Genomic DNA, 25,809 nt, shown 5'->3' on the forward strand with positions numbered 1-25,809 from the left:
CATTAAAAGGCACCTTGGTTTGGGGAACAGGAAACTTACTATATTCCTGCTCCTCTTTAACAGGAAGTATAGATAAAAGCAAACCCCAGTTGATGGTGGCTCTGGTTAAACACACATACTATCTGCGTGGAGCGTGTGCAAATAGGACATATAAAGCCCAATAACAGTTGTGAATGGGGTTAGAGATCTTAAAAAAAATAATAGATTTATATACCTTGATAAATTAGCCTGTTGACTGCAAGAACTGTCAACCGCTGAAGTCTCTGTACAAACTCAGATTCAGAAGCTCTTATTGAATTTTCTTGACTCATTCTTCTTTGCATTAGGTCTGTGAGCTCACTGCTTGCAAATGAACGCATAGTTATTAAAAGAGGGTCTGAATTTGCCAAAGATAACCTTTGTGTACCTATAAAGCAAAAATAAGTATTAAAACTTCGTACATTTATATTTTCAATATTGTTTTCATATACACAATTTGCACTGCCTATGACAAAATTATTATAGTACATGTGGTGCTGATTAAAATTTCTCAAACCCCAGTGGACAGTTTTTCACATGGTTTTGGGGCAAGTAGACCTTAAAAATGCATTACAGATTATCAGATTTACTTATACAAATAAATGCAGATTTATGGCAAATGAAATCAAAGAATAAAGAAGAACAAGAAAAAGGCTGTGACGTCAAGGAGTAAAGGGGAAAGGGTGCTATTGGGCCAAGCCTCTCCTAGTTACGCCTCTGTCCACTCTTTTTAAAAATCTTGTTATGAGTAAACAGCATGCTAAAGTAAGGCTACAGATGTTACAAAAATCTAAGGATGAGGAGTCATTGGCCTTTCAAATCATTGGTCATATTACCTGTCAGCTCAGGGAGAACATCGTCATGAGCGGGAGTCTGCAGGGAGGAGTATGTGAGCAGATGTGATGCCAGGACCTACAGTCCTGTGAATTTAGTCTGCGTTTGGAGGTGCAAGAGCCCAGGAAGATTCTGGAGTTTGTGATTCCGGTTGATGGTTAGCTATTTGCCAAAAATCCTGGCCTCAACATGGAATACTGTATATATTTGAGCATAAGCCTAGGTACATCATCTTGCCACAAAAATACTGGGAAAACCTATTGACTAGCATACAAGTGCAATTGAGGTGCCTGGGGCTTCCTGCTATTGAGGTGCCTGGGGCTTCCTGCTATTGAGGTGCCTGGGGCTTCCTGCTATTGAGGTGCCTGGGGCTTCCTGCTATTGAGGTGCCTGGGGCTTCCTGCTATTGAGGTGCCTGGGGCTTCCTGCTATTGAGGTGCCTGGGGCTTCCTGCTATTGAGGTGCCTGGGGCTTCCTGCTATTGAGGTGCCTGGGGCTTCCTGCTATTGAGGTGCCTGGGGCTTCCTGCTATTGAGGTGCCTGGGGCTTCCTGCTATTGAGGTGCCTGGGGCTTCCTGCTATTGAGGTGCCTGGGGCTTCCTGCTATTGAGGTGCCTGGGGCTTCCTGCTATTGAGGTGCCTGGGGCTTCCTGCTATTGAGGTGCCTGGGGATTCCTGTTATTGAGGTGCCTGGGGATTCCTGCTATTGAGGCGCCTGGGGATTCCTGCTATTGAGGCGCCTGGGGCTTCTGCTATTGAGGCGCCTGGGGCTTCTGCTATTGAAGCGCCTGGGGCTTCTGCTATTGAAGCGCCTGGGGCTTCTGCTATTGAAGCGCCTGGGGCTTCTGCTATTGAAGCGCCTGGGGCTTCTGCTATTGAAGAGCCTGGGGCTTCTGCTATTGAAGAGCCTGGGGCTTCTGCTATTGAAGAGCCTGGGGCTTCTGCTATTGAAGAGCCTGGGGCTTCTGCTATTGAAGAGCCTGGGGTTTCTGCTATGGAGGTGCCTGGGGCTTCCTGCTATGGAGGTGCCTGGGGCTTCCTGCTATGGAGGTGCCTGGGGCTTCCTGCTATGGAGGTGCCTGGGGCTTCCTGCTATGGAGGTGCCTGGGGCTTCCTGCTATTGAGGTGCCTGGGGCTTCCTGCTATTGAGGTGCCTGGGGCTTCCTGCTATTGAGGTGCCTGGGGCTTCCTGCTATTGAGGTGCCTGGGGCTTCCTGCTATTGAGGTGCCTGGGGCTTCCTGCTATTGAGGTGCCTGTGGCTTCCTGCTATTGAGGTGCCTGTGGCTTCCTGCTATTGAGGTGCCTGTGGCTTCCTGCTATTGAGGTGCCTGGGGATTCCTGCTATTGAGGTGCCTGGGGATTCCTGCTATTGAGGCGCCTGGGGCTTCTGCTATTGAAGCGCTTGGGGCTTCTGCTATTGAAGCGCCTGGGGCTTCTGCTATTGAAGCGCCTGGGGCTTCTGCTATTGAAGAGCCTGGGGCTTCTGCTATTGAAGAGCCTGGGGCTTCTGCTATTGAAGAGCCTGGGGCTTCTGCTATTGAAGAGCCTGGGGCTTCTGCTATTGAAGAGCCTGGGGCTTCTGCTATTGAAGAGCCTGGGGCTTCTGCTATTGAAGAGCCTGGGGCTTCTGCTATTGAAGAGCCTGGGGCTTCTGCTATGGAGGTGCCTGGGGCTTCCTGCTATGGAGGTGCCTGGGGCTTCCTGCTATTGAGGTGCCTGGGGCTTCCTGCTATTGAGGTGCCTGGGGCTTCCTGCTATTGAGGTGCCTGGGGCTTCCTGCTATTGAGGTGCCTGGGGCTTCCTGCTATTGAGGTGCCTGGGGCTTCCTGCTATTGAGGTGCCTGGGGCTTCCTGCTATTGAGGTGCCTGGGGCTTCCTGCTATTGAGGTGCCTGGGGCTTCCTGCTATTGAGGTGCCTGGGGCTTCCTGCTATTGAGGTGCCTGGGGATTCCTGTTATTGAGGTGCCTGGGGATTCCTGCTATTGAAGCGCCTTGGGCTTCTGCTATTGAAGAGCCTGGGGCTTCTGCTATTGAAGAGCCTGGGGCTTCTGCTATTGAAGAGCCTGGGGCTTCTGCTATTGAAGAGCCTGGGGCTTCTGCTATTGAAGAGCCTGGGGCTTCTGCTATTGAAGAGCCTGGGGCTTCTGCTATTGAAGAGCCTGGGGCTTCTGCTATTGAAGAGCCTGGGGCTTCTGCTATTGAAGAGCCTGGGGCTTCTGCTATTGAAGAGCCTGGGGCTTCTGCTATTGAAGAGCCTGGGGCTTCTGCTATTGAAGAGCCTGGGGCTTCTGCTATTGAAGAGCCTGGGGCTTCTGCTATTGAAGAGCCTGGGGCTTCTGCTATTGAAGAGCCTGGGGCTTCTGCTATTGAAGAGCCTGGGGCTTCTGCTATTGAAGAGCCTGGGGCTTCTGCTATTGAAGAGCCTGGGGCTTCTTCTATTGAAGAGCCTGGGGCTTCTGCTATTGAAGAGCCTGGGGTTTCTGCTATTGAAGAGCCTGGGGCTTCTGCTATTGAAGAGCCGGGGGCTTCTGCTATTGAAGCGCCTGGGGCTTCTGCTATTGAAGCGCCTGGGGCTTCTGCTATTGAAGCGCCTGGGGCTTCTGCTATTGAAGCGCCTGGGGCTTCTGCTATTGAAGAGCCTGGGGCTTCTGCTATTGAAGAGCCTGGGGCTTCTGCTATTGAAGAGCCTGGGGCTTCTGCTATTGAAGAGCCTGGGGCTTCTGCTATTGAAGAGCCTGGGGTTTCTGCTATTGAAGAGCCTGGGGTTTCTGCTATTGAAGAGCCTGGGGTTTCTGCTATTGAAGAGCCTGGGGTTTCTGCTATTGAAGAGCCTGGGGCTTCTGCTATTGAAGAGCCTGGGGCTTCTGCTATTGAAGAGCCTGGGGCTTCTGCTATTGAAGAGCCTGGGGCTTCTGCTATTGAAGAGCCTGGGGCTTCTGCTATTGAAGCGCCTGGGGCTTCTGCTATTGAAGAGCCTGGGGCTTCTGCTATTGAAGAGCCTGGGGCTTCTGCTATTGAAGAGCCTGGGGCTTCTGCTATTGAAGAGCCTGGAACTTCTGCTATTGAAGAGCCTGGGGCTTCTGCTATTGAAGAGCCTGGGGCTTCTGCTATTGAAGAGCCTGGGCCTTAGGCTTTTGAAGTATCTGGGGCTTCCACTGATCCCACATGGGTAACCCCAGATAATTACACCCCTCAGGTCCCCAACTTTTTGGGCCAACCTGGAATAAAATTTGACACGGCAGGGCTCAGAGCTGTGGACTTAAAGGGGTTATCCGGGTTTAAATTATTTTTTTTGGCCGGGCTGGGGAGGGCTATTTAAACATAATAAACATGTACTTACCTCCTCCGGTGCTGCCGATGTCCCGCGCCGCGGCCCGTCTTCTCCGTGCGCCGGTTTCAGTAGAAGGGCATACAGGAAGCTTCCGGACGGCCGGATGCTCCCATGCGCACCATCTCCCAGCGCTTACAACGCTGTGAGATAGGGACGGATGGGAGGAGCCGTCCACAACGCGGACCGGAAGCTCCCTGTGCGCGGCTTCCGTGCCTCTGTTTGTTTACAGGGGCACGGATCGAAGTGACCGCGGCGCGGGACATCGGCGGCGCCAGAGGAGGTAAGTCCATGTTTATTATGTTTAACTATCCCTCCCCACCCCGGCCATAAAAAAATTTTTAAACCCGGATAACCCCTTTAAGTTTTTTTTCTTTGAGGAGCTGTTGAATTTAATTGTAGTCCAGACCAATCTCTACACTGCACAGCATATTGCCCAAAACCCCTCTTCATTTTATGCACAACCCCACAGGTGGACCCCTGTCACTGCAACAGAGATGGATAAGTATTGGGGCATAATACTTCTTATGGGGATTGTAAAGAAGCCCACAATTAGGGATTATTGCAGCACAGACATTCTTTACCAAACCCCGCTGTTCCGCATGGCGATGAGCAAGATGGGCTTTAAAGCCACCCATAAGTTTATGTACTACACCGACAACACACAGTGCCCGCCCACCCAAAGATGACCACAGTTATGATTGTTTATTTACGGTCAGGTCCATATTAGATCATTTTTGTGGCAAGTTTTCCCAGGCAAATATCCCCGACAAACATGAGTATAGGCGAGTCCCTGGAAGAGGGGGGCTTCAATTCCACCAGTACCTGCCCAATAAGAGGGCAACAAATGTTGTGAAGATGTATAAATTGTGCGAAAGTACATCAGGGTATACCGATAAGGGTATATAAAGGGAAAGACTCCACTCTAGTGCCCCCAGAATCCCCCCCCCTCCTGGGTAACAGGAAAGATGGTGTCGAATTTGGTGCACTTACTGCTGGAACAGGGCTACCACCTCTACCTGGACAATTTCTACACCACCACTCGCTTCCAGAAATACTGTGGCAAGTCGCTGCTTGTGCAATAACTTAAAAGGCACGATTGCAGGGCACTTTGCAGGGACTATGGAGAGAGAGGTCCTTGTATTTACAACAATACATGGGCACACCAAGGTACCAGTACAGATTATAACAAGTACATGGGAGGGGTGGACTTGTCGGACCAGGTGCTTCAGCCATAAAAACACCATGCAGAAATCGAGGGAGTGGTACAAAAAGCTGGCCGTGCACATCATGTAGATAGTGCTATATAATGCTTATATGCTTCCTTTGATGTGCAGGCCAGAGTGGAACTTTCCTGGAATTTCAAGAGGTGGTAATAAAGTACTTTCATTTTGGAGACCAGGAAGGGGGGTGAGGCCACATCACGCATTGTACCAGGGCAGAACTTTCCAGGAGAAGTTCCCCAGGGAAGGACACAGAAGAGGTGCAGGGTGTGCTCCAAAAAGGGCATTCGGAGTTTGTCATTGTGAGACATGCCGAGAGAAACCAGGACTATGTATGAAAGATTTCTTCCGAATTTATCATAAATCCCTGGATTTTTAGATTGCCATGTTACCCTGATGCACTATGCACAGCTTAAACATCATGCCGCATGCACCTACCCTTCTAATCCCTGCCATGTTCCCAGCTTGTAGATTACTGCTCCGTATGGGGTATTGCTGTACCCAGGAAAACACGGATTTTGGGGTGTTTGTCTCCCGTGGCAGGAGGTGGGCAGAAGTTGACATAATGGATATTATTTACTATGTACTATCCATTATGCATTTGGGGAGGGGGGTCCACCTGTGAGGTTAAAATGCTAACTATACACCTAGATCAGTGATGGCGAACCTTTAAGTGGCCGAGTGCCCAAACTGCAACCCAAAACCCCTCATATTTATTGCGAACCAAAAATTAAAGCAGTAACTTATTGCTCCCTATTTTTTAAAAACGTTCGATCACATTGGCCTCCTGAGGACAAGATGGAAAATTTACATCTTTTTAGCTTCTTTCCAGTGTCCCTCTGTACACAGAGAATTGTGGGGCCAGCAGAAGGTCTTCCAAAATAATTTGGCCCTGTCTACTCATTCTCCCTCTTCCTACAGTCCCAAGTAGCGAAGTAAGTATCACTTAAATATATGACTGAAAGCAGCATCTTTTAAGTTGCTTGGAACTGCAGGAAAATTCTTTGAGTCCTGTCTGGTGTGCTGGGGGTGATGGCCCAGGTGCCCACAGAAAGGGCTCTGAGTGCCGCCTCTGGCACCCGTGCCATAGGTTCGCCACCACTGACCTAGATTATTCAATGGATGGGTGTAGTTTCCAAAATAAGGTCAGTTCTTAGGGGTTTCGACTGTACTGGTCCCTATAGGCATTTACAAATGCCAAAAAAAAAAAAATACAATGTCTGTGATCCAAATGCAAGGTATTCCCTTTTGAGCCCTGCCGTGTCTCTATCTTGCAGATTATTGATGCCTATGGGGTATTGCCCTAACCGGGGTAACCCGCAGAATGATTTTTGATGTGTTTTTCCCAAGTGGCATGAATTGGGAAAATGCTTTTGTCACTACAATGGCATATTTGATCAATTTCAATACAATTTTTACTCTGCACTATTCACTTTGTATTGAGCCTGCAACTTATGGGTTAAATTGCTCATACAACCCTACATGTATTCTCTGAGGGGCGCCCTTTCCAAAATGGGGTCACTATTTGGGGGTTGTACTTATTGTACTGGTACCTCAGGGGGACTCCCAAAACCAATCTAGTGAAAACGGAGCTCCAAAACCTAAATTTAGCTCCTTTCCTCCTGAGCTCAAATATATAATATATAATGTACAGGCTGGGTACACAGCAGGACTGAGAAGGAAAGGAGCAAAATTAAGCTTTTGGACCTCCTTTTTCACAAGTTTGGGTTTGGAGCGTCATGTCATGTTTGCAGAGACCCTGATGTACCAGTACAATGCAAACCCCTGAGAAGTGACTCCATTTTGGAAGCTACACCCCTTAAAGAATTTACTTGGGGTTGTGGTGAGCATTTTTTTCTCAAACATGCCATTTTAGTGGTAAATATATTGTGCCCAACTCATGCAACTTTAAACAAACACCCCAAATATCATTCTGTGGGCTGTCCTAAGTACGGCAATACCCCATATGTTGCAATAATATTATCACAACCATATTACAATAAAAACAAGGGAAGGAGTGAAATGTAGCTTTTGGAGCTCCGTTTTGACGAGTTTGGATTTGGAGTGCTGTGTCATGGCAATACCTCATATGTGGCAATAATCAACAGGCTAGGCACACAGCAGGACTATGCAGGGAAGGAACAATATTTAACTTTTGGAGCTCCGTTTTTACATTGACACCATTTTGGAAAATACACCTCTCCAAGAATTTATCTATGGTTGTGTTGAGCATTTTAACCCCAACATGCTAGGCCCTCTCCATACAAGGTGGGCATTTATTGCATACTGCAACAAACATCCACTGGTTAACCCGGTTAACCATTCGATCGCCGCCACGAAAGATGCCCGGCACCATTAAAAAGCCATATTGGCTTAGATAGTTGCTCCCTGTGACATCATCAGGGAGTGGCAATCTGTTACAAGGACAGCCTCAGGTGAATACATAGAGAGAACAAGGCTGTCTTGTTTTAGGCTATCTATTGCAATGAAATCCATAAAGGAGTTAAACTATAAAGAACATAAACACTTGCTGCTATTGTAAAGCTTAGATTAAAACACATAAACAACTTATCTAATTTTCTGTGTTCTTTTAAATATTTACTCACCTGCAGTACTTTTCCTCTTTGAATATTTTGTAAATGAAGACTGAGAAATACTGTAAGTAGTGGAAAGGGATTGACTGTCTTGGTTTGCAGTGGTTTTAATAAACTCAAAAGCAGATTGTAAAATTTTGAACTGCATTAGAACAGCCATATCTGGAAATAATTCAGAAATATAAATAACATGTTAGATTTCCTTTTTTAAAGAGAAATTCTTTAATTTTTATAATTTTTTTATTTCTTAATTCATTTATTTTTAAAGGGAACCTGTCACCAAAGGGCTATATTTCGCCAAGTACAGGTTCCTATACACGCTGTAAAATTTATTACAGATATGCTTTTATAATACCTTAGTTTTTAGTCGTTCGTTTAATAAGCCTTCTTGAACTTTACCTGGCTCCATGCCAGCATCTTCCCGGGGGCAGTTGAATTTCAAAATGTGACGTCCACATCGTAAATACCATATTTTATTTCCTCAACGTCCTGTCCAGCTTTATTCAACACAACCTCTCCCACTGCAGATCCCTTCCCCTCATGACCTCGGCTCACCGCACATGAAAACCTTGTGCTTGCACGGTGAGCTATCTATCTCAGTCATGAGCAGTGATCAGCAAGAAGGCTTGCTGCATATAGATGCTCACTGCACATGCGTCCCATTCCTACTCTGTAACCGTGGCCATAACAGAGACGGAAGGGTCACTGCACAAGTGTAAGGTTTTCATGTGCGGTGAGCCAACATCATGTGGGGGAGGGATGGGCAGAGGAAGGATCTGAGAGGGGTTGTGTTGAAAATAGATGAGTGGGAAGTATATCTGTAATGCACTTTACAGCGCGAGTTGGGAACCTGTACCCAGTGAAATATAGACCTCTGGTGACAGGTTACCCTTAAATAAGCACATATACAAAAGTGCTACTATGCAAAACATTAAAGCCCGTTAATGCCTTTCAGAAAAGGGTTAAACTATAAAGCAAAACTCTTTGATAAAGAATACACACACTTTAACACTTAAAATGTATATAAACACACAGACAGACATTTATCACTTGGTTTTACCATCTACACATTTTACCGCCAATGAATTAGGTAAAGATAGACCAAGAAAATAAAACAAAAGATAAGCAACATAGAACAACAAACAACAATGATAAATGACTAGTGATGAGCGGTCCCAAACTCCATTATTGGCAAGGTGGGACATAGGACCCTGTGTGCCTCTTGCCATTACAGATGGGAGTTGGGGTGAGACTACTGATCGAGATATGCCAGTCTGTCTTACTGACCCTAGGCGCTGTAAAAAAGAATGACTGCCCTTTTCAGAGCATTATACAGTAGGACGACAGTACAAGATGTGGCAATATTTGCATAAACTAGTACTATGTTAATAGTAGCAGTCTTAGTACTATTTGCATTTCTAGCATCATACATGCCTGTTTACACCATCATCAGGGTTCAGCTCCAGCTGTAGCAGCCATAGTAGCTGCTACAGGGGACACCATGTAAGGGGGCCAAGCCACATGACCTTACACAATAAAGAATGGATCATTTGCACCATTATGTACAAAATATGCTGTACATTGTACAGCATGATAAGTATATTATGGGGCACATCTTCTACAACACACAGCTGAGCTGACAGGTAAGAGTTTGGGGGGGGGGGGCAGTAGGATAGGAATCTCTCATTCCTACTTCCTGATGTCTACTTCCTCCATGTGGCTGCATTAAGGCGTACTTGTGGCATCTGACACCCCGGAGGATTAGACGTGTGAATAAATGTGTATATATTTTTGTAAGCAGACATTCTTTAATTACATCCAAATCAAAATGTGCAAAGCTTCACATTTTTCGTTAAGGCATTTCAGCTGCAAAGTCAATTAAAAACTGCAGCCTTGGTACCTAGGTGTTCCTTGACCGATTGCCCCTGCTGCACTGTTGACATCCTTCTCCTTGATCTCATGCCGCCACTAAGTCTTCAATGTCATATGAGAACTCCACCACTTTCATGTGCTCCAGTGTTGGAATCAAGGATAAGGTGGTATAAGTGGAAGAGGTGGAGCGAGAGGAGTAGGTAGGTCACACTTTAACCACTCTCTCAGGCACTGGCACAAGTCCTGTGGGATTCACTCCTAGTTCATCTTAATTCACTTAAGAATGTTCACATTGGCTGTGCACAGAAAGATCTTGTTGATAATGAACACATACTCTGGACACTTGCTCAACTGTCATAGACTAGCGCCTATAAGGCACAGAAGGCAAGCTCTTGCCAGATGTCCAGTTTACCAACCCAAAAATTGAACAGAGAGGATCCCTTGTTGCCAGGACATGTGTCATCAGATACTCATCAAGTTAAATTTGCATTAGAATCTGCCTCTTGGTACAACAGTCCGTATCCGACAGTGGCACTGGTGGATGTTATGGAAAATTGAACATGTTGGTATCGCGGTTTAAAACACTTTTTAAACTTTATAGCCGGCGCATGGAGGTACGCGCTCGGTGCTTACCATGCGCGCGGCTCTCATTCACTTCCTATGTAGCCGTGCGCACGGTAAGCGCCGAGCGCGTACCTGCCTGCGCCGGCTATAAAGTTTAAAAAGTGTTTTAAACCGCAATACCGCGGTTTAAAACACTAACTAAAATAAGCTCCGGCACCAGCTCACCCTGAGCTGGTGCCCGGTATTGCCATCGGAAACCTGCCACTTCAAGTGGTAGGTTTCCTTTAAATCTTTGTGAGCTGTCGCGGGTTTTGGGCACCAGTGCAAAAGGACATAGCAGAAGTGGAACAGGTAGAAGAAGAAGAGGTAGAATAAGAAGAGAGCAACCAAAATTATTAGGGGAATGGGGGAACTAGAATACAATGATAGATTGTATAGACCTCAATGCAATGCACATTGAACTTGTACGTTGTAATGAGGTCTCCTCTCAGCCGTCTTTTTTCTAAACTGATTCACCCCATGTTTAGTAATTTACCAATGTATTCTAGTCCCCTATTCCCCTAATAATTGTAGTCGTTCTCCTCTACACCTGTTTCAGTACTACTTTGTCATCTATTTAAACATTTTATTGGTTTCAAAGAGAACCCATCAGGAAAATTAACCCCCAAAACTAAATATATTTTCATAAAATGCCATAAATTGCCACTATCCCTTCATTGTCCCTCTACATGCCTGTAAACTAAACTGTAAGGTACTAAAGCTGTATGCAAATGACCTGGGACATGGCACTACACCACATATAAACCACAACATATGTCCATTTACTTATCTACCCCTGAGGAAGTCACATTGGTGACGAAACGCGTGGGGTCCTGCCTCCCCCCCCCCCCCACCTACCTACTATTCACTGTGAGACTTTGCCAAATTAACAAATACAACAAAGTTATAACATATTGACCACTTCGGGACTCAGCCTATTTTGGGCTCTAGGATGCGGCCCCATTTTTCAGATCTTCAGATCAAGTGCTTATAGCTTTGGAACACTATAAGATATCCAGGGGATTTTTTTTTCTTGTGACACATTGTACTTCAAATTAGTTTAAAAATTTGGATGAAATCTTTTGTGTTTAGTTATGAAAAAAACGGCAAAAATTTTGAAAAAGTTCTGAACTAATATTTCCCAAATGCCTGCTTTATGTTGTCATGTTTTTTTAAGATTACACATATTTTACTAGAATGTTATGAGGCACAGAATTTCGGTGGCATTTTTCACGTTTTTGGGAAAATCGCCAAAACCTGTATGTATATGGACCTGTTCCAACTTTTAATTGACTGTGAGAGGCCTAAATAATAGTTAGACTAGTAAATTACCCCATTATGGAAACTACACCCCTCAATGTATGAAAAAGCACTTTTAAGAAGTTTGTTAACCCTTTAGGTGTTAAAACAAAATTGAGGTGTAGTCTGCAAATTGTAATAGTTTTTGACAATACATTCATTTTGGGTGGAAAATTAAACATTTGTAATGGATTGATTGAAAAAAGGCACCACAAAGTTTTATACTCAATTTCTCGCGAGTACACTGATACCCCATATGTGGTGGTAACTGCACGCCCGAGCATAGAATAGAAGGAGGTGCCATGCAGAGTAGATAAGCATTGTTAAATTGTACAGGCTTTTTTTTTTTTTTTTTTTTTTTAATGTGGGCCTGCAGTTTTCTGGTACATAATTTGGGGACATCTATAGCTTATTGGTGACATTTTATTAACTCTTTTTTGGTGGAAGAAATTAAAATCATCAATTTTTAGGAAGATGTGTTTTTTTTGTCCGTTTACCATACCATAAAAATAGATTATTTTTATTCTATGGGTCACCATGATCACGAAAATACCTCATTTATATAGATTTTTAATTTTTTTCCCAATTTTACTGAATAACAAGGAATTTGGTGATAATGTTGTTAATTTTGGCATCACCGTCTTTTCATATGCATAACTTTTTTATTTCTTGGCTAACAAATCCGGTTAAGGGCTTATTTGTGAGAAACTTTGTTCTTCTTTGGTCTTATTTTGCAGCGCGTTACATTTTTTAAACACTTTTTAGAGCATTTTCTTTAAAGGGTAATAATTAAAAATTATTCTGTTTCATTGTTTTGCAGCCAGATCCTGTTGCAGTGAGCTCTGCAGAGTTTTGTGGCACATTACCTTTAAAAAAGCATCAGAAAAGCGAGTGTGTGAGCTTGGTGGTGAGTGTGCATTGATCAAAGTGTGTGCAGAGTCCTAAGTGACTTAAAGGGGTATTCCCATCTGGGCATTTACATTTTATTAAATTCATTTGCCTTATGTAAACATTTCTTCAACTGGATGTTATTAAAAAAAATGTTCCTGTGTGAAGATAATTTCTCATAAATGTAGCCATGTTGTCCCTTAGAAACCAGATAGCTTCCTCGGATACGACCACGTCACACTCTGGCAGCGTTGGCCAGATATGCGCTATTGAGTCCTGCCGGACCCCCAGGATTCAGCAATCATTACCACAGGACGGCTGTGCGACATGTAGTATTTTCCGGACATTTTATATACAATAACCTTTTGTTTCTTTGTGCACTCAATCCATCAGAGGTGGTCGTATCCGAGGAAGCTATCTCGTTTCTAAGGGACCATATCACTACATATATGAGAAATTATCTTCACACAGGAACATTTTTTTTTAATATAAGAAATTTTTATATATGGCAGATTAATGAAACTGAATGTGAATGTCCAGACGAGAATACCCCTTTAAGTTTGAGGTACTTTAGCAGGTAACTGCTGTATTTTGTATTACTTTGACTGTAAATTCTTCTTTCCTTCTTTCCGTGCATATTTCTATTGTAATCCCCATTAGAACAATGGACTCCATAAGTGGCATTGCTACACAGTGTACATCCTGTGCCATGTATGCTTTCCTTGAACAGCCGTTTGAGGGGGAATACTGCTGTGTGGGATGTGTGAAAATTGCTCATCTGGAAGCCCAGATTCTGGATCTAAATGAGCAAGTTTCAAGGCTGCGGGCAATTGACAATATGGAGCAAAGTTTGCTGCTCCAGGAGCACAAACTCTCTGGGGAAGATGGGTGTGGGGAGGGAAGTATGGAGGTGCAGAGTGAGGGGGCAGCTAGTTGGGTAACATATAGAAGGCGGGGTAGAGGGAAGAGTTGTAGGGAGTCTAGCCCTGATCTGGTGCACCCCAATAAGTTTGCCAGGCTGGCGGATGAGGGGGATATCAGCTCTGGGGTAGCAATGCTGCAGCAAGACGTGGCCTCTAGCAACCAGGGGACTGTCTGCTCCGGTAAGAAGGGTAATGGGAGCACAGGCAAGGTCAGACAGGTGCTGGTAGTGGGAGATTCGATTATTAGGGGAACACACAGGGCAATCTGTCACAAAGACCGTGCATACAGAACAGTGTGTTGTTTGCCGGGTGCTCGGGTTTGGCATGTTGCGGATCGGGTTGACAGATTACTGGGAGGGGCTGGTGAGGAAACAGCGGTCATGGTCCACATTGGCACTAATGACAAAGTAACAGGTAGGTGGAAGGTCCTTAAAAATGATTTCAGGGATTTAGGCCATAAGCTCAGGGCAAGGAACTCAAAGGTAGTTTTCTCCGAAATACTGCCTGTACCACGTGCCACACCAGAAAGGCAGCGGGAGATCAGGGAGGTAAATAAGTGGCTCAAAAGTTGGTGTAGGAAGGAGGGTTTTGGGTCCAAGATGGGCTGCACATAAATGGGGAGGGTGCAGCTGTTTTGGGGGGAAAAATGGCTAGAAGGTTGAAGGAGTGTTTAAACTAGAGACCTGGGGGGAGGGCAACTACACTTGTGCAGGGCAAATAGACAGTGTAGATAGAGAGCTGGGAATAAGGGGGAGGAAGGGGGGATGGAATGAGATTGGGGAATAAGAACAAAAGGAATACGGACAGGGAAAACCATATAAAGTGTATGTACACAAATGCCAGAAGCCTCACAAACAAAATGGAGGAACTGGAACTCTTGATGTTGGAGCGGAAATATGATATAGTGGGTATCAGCGAGACATGGCTGGACAGTAGCTATGACTGTGCTGATACTATAGATGGTTATAGTCTTTTTAGAAAGGATCGCATAAATAAAAAAGGGGGAGGGGTTTGTTTATATGTGAATTCTTGCCTCAAGCCTGTCTTGCGAGTTGACATCAGTAACACAAATGCAAATGTGGAGTCCCTATGGGTGGAGATAGAGGGAAAAAGAATAATAAAATATTACTAGGGGTTTGTTATAAGGCTCCAAATATAATGGAGGCAACAGAGGAAATGCTGATAAGTGAAATGGATGCGGCTTCAAAGCATGGTGAAGTACTTATCATGGGGGACTTCAATTACCCAGATATTGACTGGGGAGCAGAAACATGCAGGTCCTTCAAAGGTAGCAGGTTCTTGTCAACAACAAAAGACAATTACCTGTCGCAAATAGTCCTGAAGCCAACAAGAGGGGGGGCACTGCTGGACCTTATCCTAACCAACAGACCTGGTAGGGTATCAAAACTACAGGTTGGGGGGAACCTGGGGAACAGTGATCATAATATCATTGATTTTGTACTACGGTTTACTAAGAATGTTAGGGAAGGGGCAACCAACACTCTAAACTTCAGGAGGGCAAATTTTCAGCAACTAAGGGAAGACCTTAAAGGCATAGACTGGGATAATGTTCTCAAAGACAAAAGCCCCCCCCAAAAAATGGGAATTTTTCCCATATATTCTGAAAAAGTCCTGTTAGAAACACATACCTTATGGGAAAAAGCAAAAGAGGAACAAGAAACAGCCAATGTGGCTAACTAGTCTTGTAAGAAAAGCAATAAGCGAGAAAGATAAAGCGTTTAAGGTGCTAAAACGTGAAGGTAGCGATGAGGCATTACAGGATTAGAGAGAAAAATAAATCCTGTAAAAAGCAGATAAAGGCTGCAAAAACAGAGACCGAGAAAAATTGCCAGAGAGAGCAAAAATAATCCCAAATTATTTTTCAAGTATATAAATGATAAGAAACTAAAAACAGAGAGTTTGGGTCCCCTTAAAAATAACATGGGGGTCATGATGGAAGGAGATGAGGAAAGGGCCAGTCTACTGAATGTCACCTTCTCAACTGTCTTTACCCAGGAAAATCCCCTGGTGGAAGACACAATGAGGAATAATGTAAATTCTTTTTGGAATGTCAACAGTTTAACCCAGGAAGAGGTACGGCGCCGCCTCGCAAGCACTAAGATGGATAAATCACCGGGGCCAGATGGCATACACCCCCGGGTTATGCATGAACTATGTACCGTGATAGACAGACCGTTATTTTTAATATTTGAAGATTCACTGAGGACTGGTTATGTTCCACAGGACTGGCGCATAGCAAATGTGGTACCAATATACAAAAAAGGATCAAATAGCGATCCTGGAAACTACAGACCTGTGAGTCTAACTTCTGTGGTGGGGAAAATATTTGAGGGGTTTGTTAGAGATGCTATCCTGGAGTATCTCACTGTGCACAACCTTATAACCCAGCGTCAGCATGGGTTTATGAGAGATTGGTCCTGTCAGACTAATCTGATTGGTTTCTACGAGGAGGTAAGTTCAAGACTGGATCTGGGGGACGCTGTGGATGTTGTATATCTGGACTTTTCAAAGGCATTTGACACCGTGCCACATAAAAGGTTGGTATATAAAATGAGACTGCTAGGAATAGGAGAAAATATGTGTATTTGGGTAAGTAATTGGCTTAGTGATAGAAAACAGAAGGTCGTCATTTATGGCACATTCTCAGATTGGGTTGAGGTTAATAGTGGAGTGCCACAGGGGTCAGTATTGGGGCCACTTCTTTTTAATATTTTTATTAATGACCTTGTAGTGGGTTTACACAGTCAAGTTTCAATATTTGCAGATGATACTAAGCTGTGTAAAGTAATAAATACTGAGGTCGATAGTTTAGCATTACAGAGGGATTTGTGGAAGCTTGAGGAGTGGGCAGAGAAATGGTTGATGAGATTTAATGTAGATAAATGTAAAGTTATGCACTTGGGCCATGGAAATAAAAAGTATAATTATGTTCTAAACGGTCAATTACTTGGTAAAACTGAAGCTGAAAAGGACTTGGGGGTATTGGTGGATGGTAAATTTTATTTTAGTGACCAGTGCCAGGCAGCTGCTGCCAAAGCAAATAAAATTATGGGATGTATCAAGAGAGGATACAAATCGCTGGTCAGACCACACATGGAATATTGTGTCCAGTTTTGGGCACCAGTGTATAAAAAGGATATAGTAGAGCTGGAACGGGTGCAGAGGAGAGCAACCAGGATTATTAGGGGAATGGGGGAACTAGAATACACTGACAGATTACAAAATTTGGGATTATTCAGTTTAAAAAAAAGACGACTGAGGGGAGACCTCATTACAATGTACAAATACCTGAACGGACAGTACAAGGATCTCTCCAAAGATCTTTTTATACCTAGGCCTGTGACCAGGACAAGGGGGCATCCTCTACGCCTAGAGGAGAGGCAATTTTACCATCAACATAGACAAAGGTTCTTTACTGTAAGAGCAGTGAGACTATGGAACTCTCTGCCGCAGGAGGTTGTTATGGCGGACTCTATGTACATGTTCAAGAGAGGCCTGGATGTCTTTCTGGAGAGCAAAAATATCACGGGTTATGGGGATAAAACATTTATTTAATTCTTAAAGGTTGGACTTGATGGACTTGCGTCTTTTTCCAGCCTTATATACTATGATACTATGATTGTGCAGATTGTCACATAAGCAGTGATACCAAATATGTGGGGGTGCTGTGTATTTTATTCAATATTATTGAATTTTAATTTGGAGAAAATCTTGTTCAGTTTAGCATCACCAACATTTTATATGCTTAACTTTTTTTTGCATAATTGTAATATACAGCTGACAGCCACTGCTTCTGGTGCCGACTATGTTCGTGAGCCGATGTCAGAAGCGGGACGTTATAGAATGTCCCTGTGCGGGATGTATTTTCCCGCAGGTACGTACTATAATGTCCTAGTGGGCATAGGGGTTAAACATATTAAACCTGATCTAGAGCTATTGGTAGGTTGTAATAATTCACTCTTGGTAATGTTTATTATGCATCCTCCTATCCTACTGGGAACATGTAGACTTCTTTTGACCGAAGAGCAATAGCTTTCTCATACCTGCAGGTCTGATTGATTACTATGTCCTTTTTATACACTGGTGCCCAAAACTGTGCACAATATTCCATGCTTGGTCTGACCAGGGATTTGTATAAGGGAAAAACTATGTCCTTATCATGAGAATGAAGTGTTCATGATACCTGAACCGGCAGTTCAGGTACCTGAACAATGTACTTGAACTTGACTGAACTGGCAGTACAAGGATCTCTCCAGAGATCTTTTAATACCCCATCTACACCTCAAGAGGTGGGGACTCCGGAGTGCTCACCCTGTATTCCATCTGAATCTAGTACTATTACAGCCTCCGGCATGGAACTTCTCTGTATGGAGGGAGGTCCCTGCCATAGCATCATACATACCTCAGATTGTCAGGAAGTCCTCTTGTGGTCAAGGACCCTGGGCATTTGCCCACTTTGCCATGGGGTAACGTTGGTCCTGGTTACAGCTAGGCTGCAAAATCTGTGAGTTTTCTCCAGGTTTAAATTTTTGAAGTCACAGCATTGGCTGATACAAATGTCAGGCATTTTAAATAAGGCTGTAATACCCAGACTGAACCTAAGTTAAAGGGAGTCTACCATCAAATTCAAGCATGATAAATCAGGGACACTCATTTAAAGATACAGGAACTGTGATGACTGCAGTCACAGTACATAGATCCATGCTACTCTGGTTTATCATGCTTTCAACTTATTTACAAGTTATTGTTATTCTTCCTTATAAAAGAATAGGATTTTTACACAAATGAAAATGTCCACTGTTACAGTCGGAAATAGGAGATATAGCCATTTGGTTACTGTAATGACATTTATAAATGTGCTATCTGCAAAGAGTATGTAAATATGACATATCTAGCATATTTAGCATTTCTAGTATATTTCAATATTGTTCAGATGACCTAAAATACTTCAACAGTAAATAAAATTTCTTACTTTGCAACTTTTCATTTTTGCTTTCATTCAAGTATCCAAGTATCACAACCAAATCCTCAATTATTCGAAAATACTGGGATCCAGATGAACTGCAGGAGTGTATGGTAACAGCTATGAGCAGCTGCTGCAAGTCACAAGCTAGCAAAATGTACTCATCCGAAGAAACACTGGAAAATAGAATGGGAAAAATTTTACAATGTGGTATTACTTTAACATTAGTTTTGGTGTTAAGTTTCATGTTTTTTTTAAGCCATTGTATTTTTTTTCCGGAGAATTTGTTATTAAGGTGTGGGGCACTTTTTTAGGATGTCTACTATATTGACTTCATATATTTCTTTATTCTTCTCCTTCACCTTTTTAGCATTATCCACCAGGAGTCATGGATATCATAATTTCTCTGTCAGGGCTGGGGAACCCTCAGCTTTTCAACCAGAGCTGTGCCCGTGGGCCACATTAGGCATGCCAAGTACATTTGCAAGGGCTGAGGCAAGTATATTAGTTGGGCCTTATTCCAAATTCTCTTGCTGCCCCATGGGAAAGTTAATTGTCTACCCCTGGTTCAGATCATACAATGTCCTCCTTTGGTCTGGACATCAAGGCACAGACTCTGTACATCAGCAGGTTGTACGAGGTGCTGAAAAATATGCAAAATTAAGCCTAACGCAGGCCTCCATTAATCAGAAGGAAACACAAGTACCTGGAGCTCAACACAGAGCTCCCCATACTCCTGGTGAGGCTGTGGAGTGTATATCCAAAGTGAGGGGATTGGAGGCATTAGTTTCCTGAATGTCTGCTTTATGTTGGCATGGCTTTTTATGCACCCTTTCATTTTGCTTGGATTTTTTGGGGCTTAGAACTGTGGGTGCATTTTTTCACTTTTTTATGAAAATCGCCAAAAACCTATATTTACAGGACACTGCTCAGTTATCAAGTGACTTTAAAGGGGACCTGTTACCTGGACCTTATTTTCACTAAAGACAGGTTGCAAGAGCCCATTACAGATGCACACCTGTTTTTCTGCCTTCTATAAGCATTAGAATTACAGTATAATTGTGTGTTATAACCAACCTTGCACCCTGACAGAATCCTCTGTGTAGTCCTAGGGGTTGGCTTTGGTTTGGATGCATTTAAAAAAACAATATGTGACCGGTCCATTCTGCAGACTCCTCAGTTCTCAGCCCCCACCTTTGTGCTCCTGTACAGCTCCTCTCTCCTGCACAGAGCTCACAGCCTGGTGATCTGATATCAGTGGGGGAGGGAGGAGCTGTTTAGATGCACAAAGGTGGGGACTGAGAGCTGAGGAGTAAGCAGCACACACAAGTATGTTGTTTTTTTGAAATGCATACAAACCAAAGCCCAAACCCTGGGGCTACACATAGGATTCTGTGCAAGGTAAGTTATAACACACAATTACCGTATATACTCGTGTATAAGCCGAGTCAAGTAAAATATTAAAAAACTTAATACTCACCCTCCGGTGTCCGGATCGTTGGCGCAGGTCCCGATCTTCAGCGCGTGGCTCCCGATCCTCGGCGAGGTACCAGGCGACGGCTCCTCTTCTTTCTTCTGTGGCCGGCAGATCGCGTCCGGCGCACAATAAGATGCAGCGGTGTCGCGGCTGATGACGTCAGTGCGCGCCCGCCGGCAGATCTGCATACATTACGGGGGCAGGCTGCATACATTACGGGGGCAGGCTGCATACATTACGGGGGCAGGCTGCATACATTACGGGGGCAGGCTGCATACATTACGGGGGCAGGCTGCATACATTATGGGGGCAGGCTGCATACATTATGGGGGCAGGCTGTATACCACATGGGGGCAGGCTGTATACCACATGGGGGCTGGCTGTATACCACATGGGGGCTGGCTGTATACAACATGGGGGCTGGCTGTATACAACATGGGGGCTGGCTGTATACTACATGGGGGCTGGCTAGCTGTATACTACACCCTCGGCTTATACTCAAGTCAATAGGTTTTCCCAGTTTTTGGTGGTAAAATTAGGGGCCTCGGCTTATACTTGGGTCGGCTTATACTCGAGTATATACAATATATTGTAATGCAAATGCTTAGAGAAAGCAGAAAGGCAGATGTGCAATGCAGCTATAATGGGCTTCTGTAACCTGTCTTTTGTAAAAATGAGGTTCCGTTAAGATGGTAAAACCACATAAATTACCCCATTATAAAGAAAAATGACACCCTGCAATGCAACCAACTTTAAGAAGTTTGTTAACCCTTAAGGTATTTAACAGAAGTTAAAGCAAAATGGAGATGAAATTTACATTTTTTTTGGATAATGTATTCATTTATGTATTAAATGACAGAAAATTTCCACAAAGTTTAATACCCAATTTCTCGAGAGTATGATGTTATGGGAAAAAAACTGGGAAGAATGGAAGATACATCATTTAGGGCGGAGATAAGAAAATAATTCTTGTTAAGGGTTTTTAGGGGTTTTTTTGTTTTTATGGTATGGTGAACGGCCAACAATGTTATCTTCATTCTATGGGTCACCAAAATTATGGTGATATCCTATTTATGTATCTTTTTTATGGTTTTTATAATTGCGCCGAAAGCAAGATCTAACAAGCATATACTGAAGGCAGTCCGGGGGTCCTTCACTGGCACAAAGGATTCCCCATAGACACCGCAGTCACCATGACCACAGCATTTATAGAGTTAAACAGCCGGCATTGCAATTTCTAAACACAGCCGAGCTCCCCCAGAGATCACAAAGGTTCTGCTTTGGAGCCCAGGTGGTTGCTGGGATGTACATGGATGGCAGAATGCAGCAATAGACCACATTTTACAATGTACATTTATGTTTCATTGTGCCAAGGGGTTAAAGAAAATTTACCATTAAAAACATAAATGATAAACCTGTACTTGCTCGTAGATTCAGACACTCAGACTATGGTAATCCTCTAAGATGTGTTATTGCTGTTATCCTTCCACTTTTAAAATCAACAAAATTATGTGAATAAGCCAGAATGTCTCTGGGCGCTTTACCGTAGTAGTAGGAAATGTAGGGGGAGGAGAAACCTACTCAGTATGTGAACCTACAGCAAATAACAACTCTTAACCCCTTCCAGCCGCAGCCCTTTTTTCGTTTTTGCGTTTTCATTTTTCACTCCCCACATTCAAAAATCTGTAGCTTTTTTATTTTTCCATGTACAGAGCTGTGTGATGGCTTATTTTCTGCGTAACAAATTACACTTCAAAATGGTGGTATTTAATATTCCATGCCGTGTACTGGGAAGCGGGAAAAAAATTTCCAAATGCAGTGAAATTGGTAAAAAAAACCCCGCTTTTGTGCCGTATTCTTGTGGGCTTGGATTTTACGGATTTCACTGTGCGCCCCAAATGACATGTGTACTTTATTCTTTGGGTTGGTACGATTAAGGGGATACCAAATTTGTATAGGTTTTATAATGTTTTCATACATTTAAAAAAATTAAAACCTCCTGTACAAAATTTTTTTGGGGGATTTTGACATCTTCTGGCGCTAATTACTTTTTCATACTTTGGTGTATGGAGCTGTGGGTGGTACCATTTTTTGCGGATTTTGATGACGTTTACAATGTTATCATTTTTAGGACTATACGACCTTTTGATCACTTTTTATAGAATTTTTTATTTTTTAAATGGCAAAAAAGTGCCATTTTCGACTTTGGGCGCGATTTTCCGTTACGGGGTTAAACGCAGTGAAAAACCGTTATATTTTGATAGATCAGGCATTTTCAGACGTGGCGATACCTAATGTGTTTATAATTTTTACTGTTTATTTATATCAGTTCTAGAGAAAGGGGGGTTATTTGAATTTTTTTTTAACTTTTATTTTTATTTTTACTATTTTTCAGACTCCCCAGGGTACTTTAACCCTAGGGTGTCTGTAGGATCCTATCATATACTGCCATACCTCAGTATGGCAGCATATGTATATTTTACTACTCATACATTACAATGTGCTGAAAGCACATTGTAATGAATGGGTTAACCCGAAGTAGCTTCGGGTCTTCGTGAGATGACGTCACGGGGAGCGACGATCCTCAGAAAGATGGCGGCGAGTGTCGGCGATCTGCAGGAAAACACCCGCGATCGGTGCCGGCACCGATTGCGGGTGTTACCGGTAAGCCTTTGCTGCAATATGCAGCAAAGACTTACCGGCTATGGAGAGGGCTCGGCCTGCGAGCCCTCTCCATGCACCAGGACCTGACATGTGACGTACTATTACGTCACATGTCGGTAAGGGGTTAAAACAATCATCCAGCATAATTATAAAAAAGTTTATTTTAGCTCATCCCTGATCCAATTTTTCACGGTTCCTTTGCTGCCTGTCAGTTTGTTAGCCTGTTGTAGCAATTGCAGCCAGGGTGTCAACACTTCCGATATGACTCGACCACCAACTCTGCTACTCACAACCTTTATATTTTGTAAGTGTTTCATATACAAAAAGGGGCACCAGTAACCAAATTGTAATGCATTGAGCACAAATCATTTAAAGCAGTTCATTCCATCGCATTAGGCTGAGGCAGGTTATTTAAATGTTGCTCAACTATCATAGGCTTATTTTAAGTTTTAGCATTTTCTATGATGATCTAAAATCCAACAACCCTTGGTAGCAGAGTGGTTCCCCATCTTTGTTCTACTCCACCAGCAACCATTTACACATAACCCTTCAAGAGACAACAACTCAAAATCTGTGATATTCAGCTCTTATACGGCCATTTGTTTGAGGCGAGGAATGCGAGCGTCTGACCTACACGAAAACAAGAATTATTTCACTTACTGTTAATTCAGTTTCCATGAGAGTACCATGACTGCCCTACCTGGAGGATGAACCCTTGACCTCTGTAGGTACAAGAAGCACAGAGGTTAAATGCCCCTCACCAGCACCCACGCTCCAGTGACTACTAAATTACCACGCTGGTCATGGATGCAACCAGATTTATTGAAGCATGTTTTGGGCATATAAATATCAATCCAGTCACAATAGAAACACAACATAACAAAAAGATAACAGCAAGGGAGGGAATTACATGGGCCATCACCGTGGATTAACAGAAACTGAATTAACAGTGAGTGAAATAGTTCTTGTTTTCCATCGCGTCCCCCATGACAGCCCCACCTGGAGACATACTAGATGAACATTTTTAGGGATGGACTACAATTTGCAATACCAAAAGAGAGTTCTTTTATATTAAGTGAGTCCAATCTATAATGCTTTCCAAATGTTACCAGGGTAGACCATTTGGCAGCTTTGCAGATCTGATCAATAGATGCTCCTTTCCTTTCTGCCTAGGATGCTGCCATCGCTCTGGTGGAGTGGGCTTTAATTGATTCGACATAGAAACCATCGCTCTTTTTGTCCTTTAATTGATTCTGGCACCTCCAAACCTTGGATGCTTATAGGCATTAGATATTATGGCTTTAATCCATTTGGCAATGGTTGTTTTTGATGCCTTCTTTCCTTTGTTTGGACCCTGAAATTGCAATGATAAATTAATGTCCCTTCTCCAACTATTCATTTGGTCTTGGTACTCTTTTTCGGTCCAGATCCAGGTGGCCTCTTTTTCGGATCTTGGGTCGTGAGTTAACACAATACTATCTTCAAGGATTCTTATGGTATGGCTCATTAATGGAAAATGCATGTATTTCTCCCAGTTTTCTAGCTGTTATTGAAATTAGGAAAGTTGTTTTTAGAGTTAAATCCCTAATAGTACTGGATTTTAAAGGCTCTAAGGGCCTGCCCCAAAGAATACCAGGAATAGATCCCATGGGATCATGGACGGTTTTGGATTTGGTCTCAGTCTAGTTGTGGCTTATATAAACCTTTTAATACATTTATGATCTGCCAGAGAGAACTCGAAGAAGAAACTTCACGCAGATATTTGGACTTTTAGGGTGTTGGTCTTCGGGCCCAGGTTGAAGCCAGCTTTAAGGAATTCTAGGATCTAGAGAATGCAAGGAGAAGACTGATTAGATGGATGAACTCCACAAAAGGACACACACTTTTCCCAAATGTTTAAATAGATGGCAGATGTTACTGGCTTCCGACTTGTCTTTAGTGTGGAGATTATTTTATCAGATAATCCTTTCATCTTTAATAACTTCCTTTTAGGATCCAAGCTGATAGACGGAGAAGGCCTGGATTGGGTTTCAGAACTGGACCCTGGGATAGCAAATTTTCCTTGAGGGAAGAAGAATGGGATCTTCTAGTGTCATCTCTCTGAAAGCTGTGAACCAGTTCTTCTTTGGCCAATAAGGAACAACAAGAATGATTTTTGTTTTGTCTGTACGGACTCTCTGGATAGACTAAAGGCATACACTAAAAGATGAGTCCAAGGGTGGAAGAAGGCATCCAGGTGTGAAGTTGGAGTTGATTTTGCCAGTGAGAAGAAAGATTCTACCTTGATATTCTTTGAGGTCGGAAACAGATCTATATTCTGTCAACTGTAAGAATATTTTGCCGACTGGAAGTCAGCTACTATGTTCTCCGATCCCTTCAGATGGATTGATGTCAGGGACAAGAAAATTTCTGCTCTGGAGAAAATTTTGTTGGAGAAAGCCAGCAGGTCTTGGGACCTTGTTTCCCCTTCTAATAACGAAGATATAACACCGCCGTGCTGTTGTCTGCGAAGACTTATGTGTTGGTGTTTTAGTAAGGACTCGCTGTTCTTCAGAGCTTCGCCTATGGCTTTTAGTTTACAGTAATTTGATGAGCAGGATTGAGTCGAGAGGGGCCACACCCCCTGTAGCCAAATCCCTGCTAGATTTGCAACCCAATTTTGACTGGCATTGGTCGTACCGCTATGAGGGGCCATTGGTGCCAAGCTACCCCCTTTCATCAAGTGGGCCTGTATGGTCCACCAATTCAAGGAGGGTTTAACTGAGAGAGGAATTTCTACCTACCTGTCGATGGTAAAAGAAGATGGTTTTTGTCCCAGGATCTTAGGATCCAGGTTTGTAACACTCTGAAATGCCTCTGGCACCATTGGACTGACTGAATACACAAACTCATTTGACCTCTAATTGAACAAGTCTGTTGTCTTTGAAAGGATTTCACTTGATCTCTTAATCAAGACTTATTTCCTCTGGGAGAAAGAATGCTTGGAGGATGAAATTTAAAGATGTGCCTAGGAATCGGACTTCTGTACTGGGAGTAAGATGGGACTATTCACAGTTTATATACTAACCCAGGGTCTGCAGCTTTTGTAACGTCCAATCTCT

General features: G+C 43.4%; 1 protein-coding gene across 3 annotated transcripts in view; it reads right to left on the bottom strand.

The window, feature by feature from the left end:
- Positions 1-25,809, bottom strand: part of LYST (lysosomal trafficking regulator) — a 511,246-nt gene that overhangs the window by 204,528 nt on the left and 280,909 nt on the right. For all 3 annotated transcript variants that reach the window (XM_072141114.1, XM_072141113.1, XM_072141115.1), the window contains exons 26-28: positions 18,577-18,743; positions 8,011-8,160; positions 215-406 (exon numbers count right to left, since the gene is read on the bottom strand). In XM_072141114.1, coding sequence (XP_071997215.1) covers positions 215-406; positions 8,011-8,160; positions 18,577-18,743 — 509 coding nt within the window. The remainder of the gene's footprint in view (positions 1-214; positions 407-8,010; positions 8,161-18,576; positions 18,744-25,809) is intronic.

The sequence above is a fragment of the Engystomops pustulosus genome, chromosome 3, assembly GCF_040894005.1.
Source record: "Engystomops pustulosus chromosome 3, aEngPut4.maternal, whole genome shotgun sequence".
Classification (NCBI taxonomy): Eukaryota; Metazoa; Chordata; class Amphibia; order Anura; family Leptodactylidae; genus Engystomops; species Engystomops pustulosus.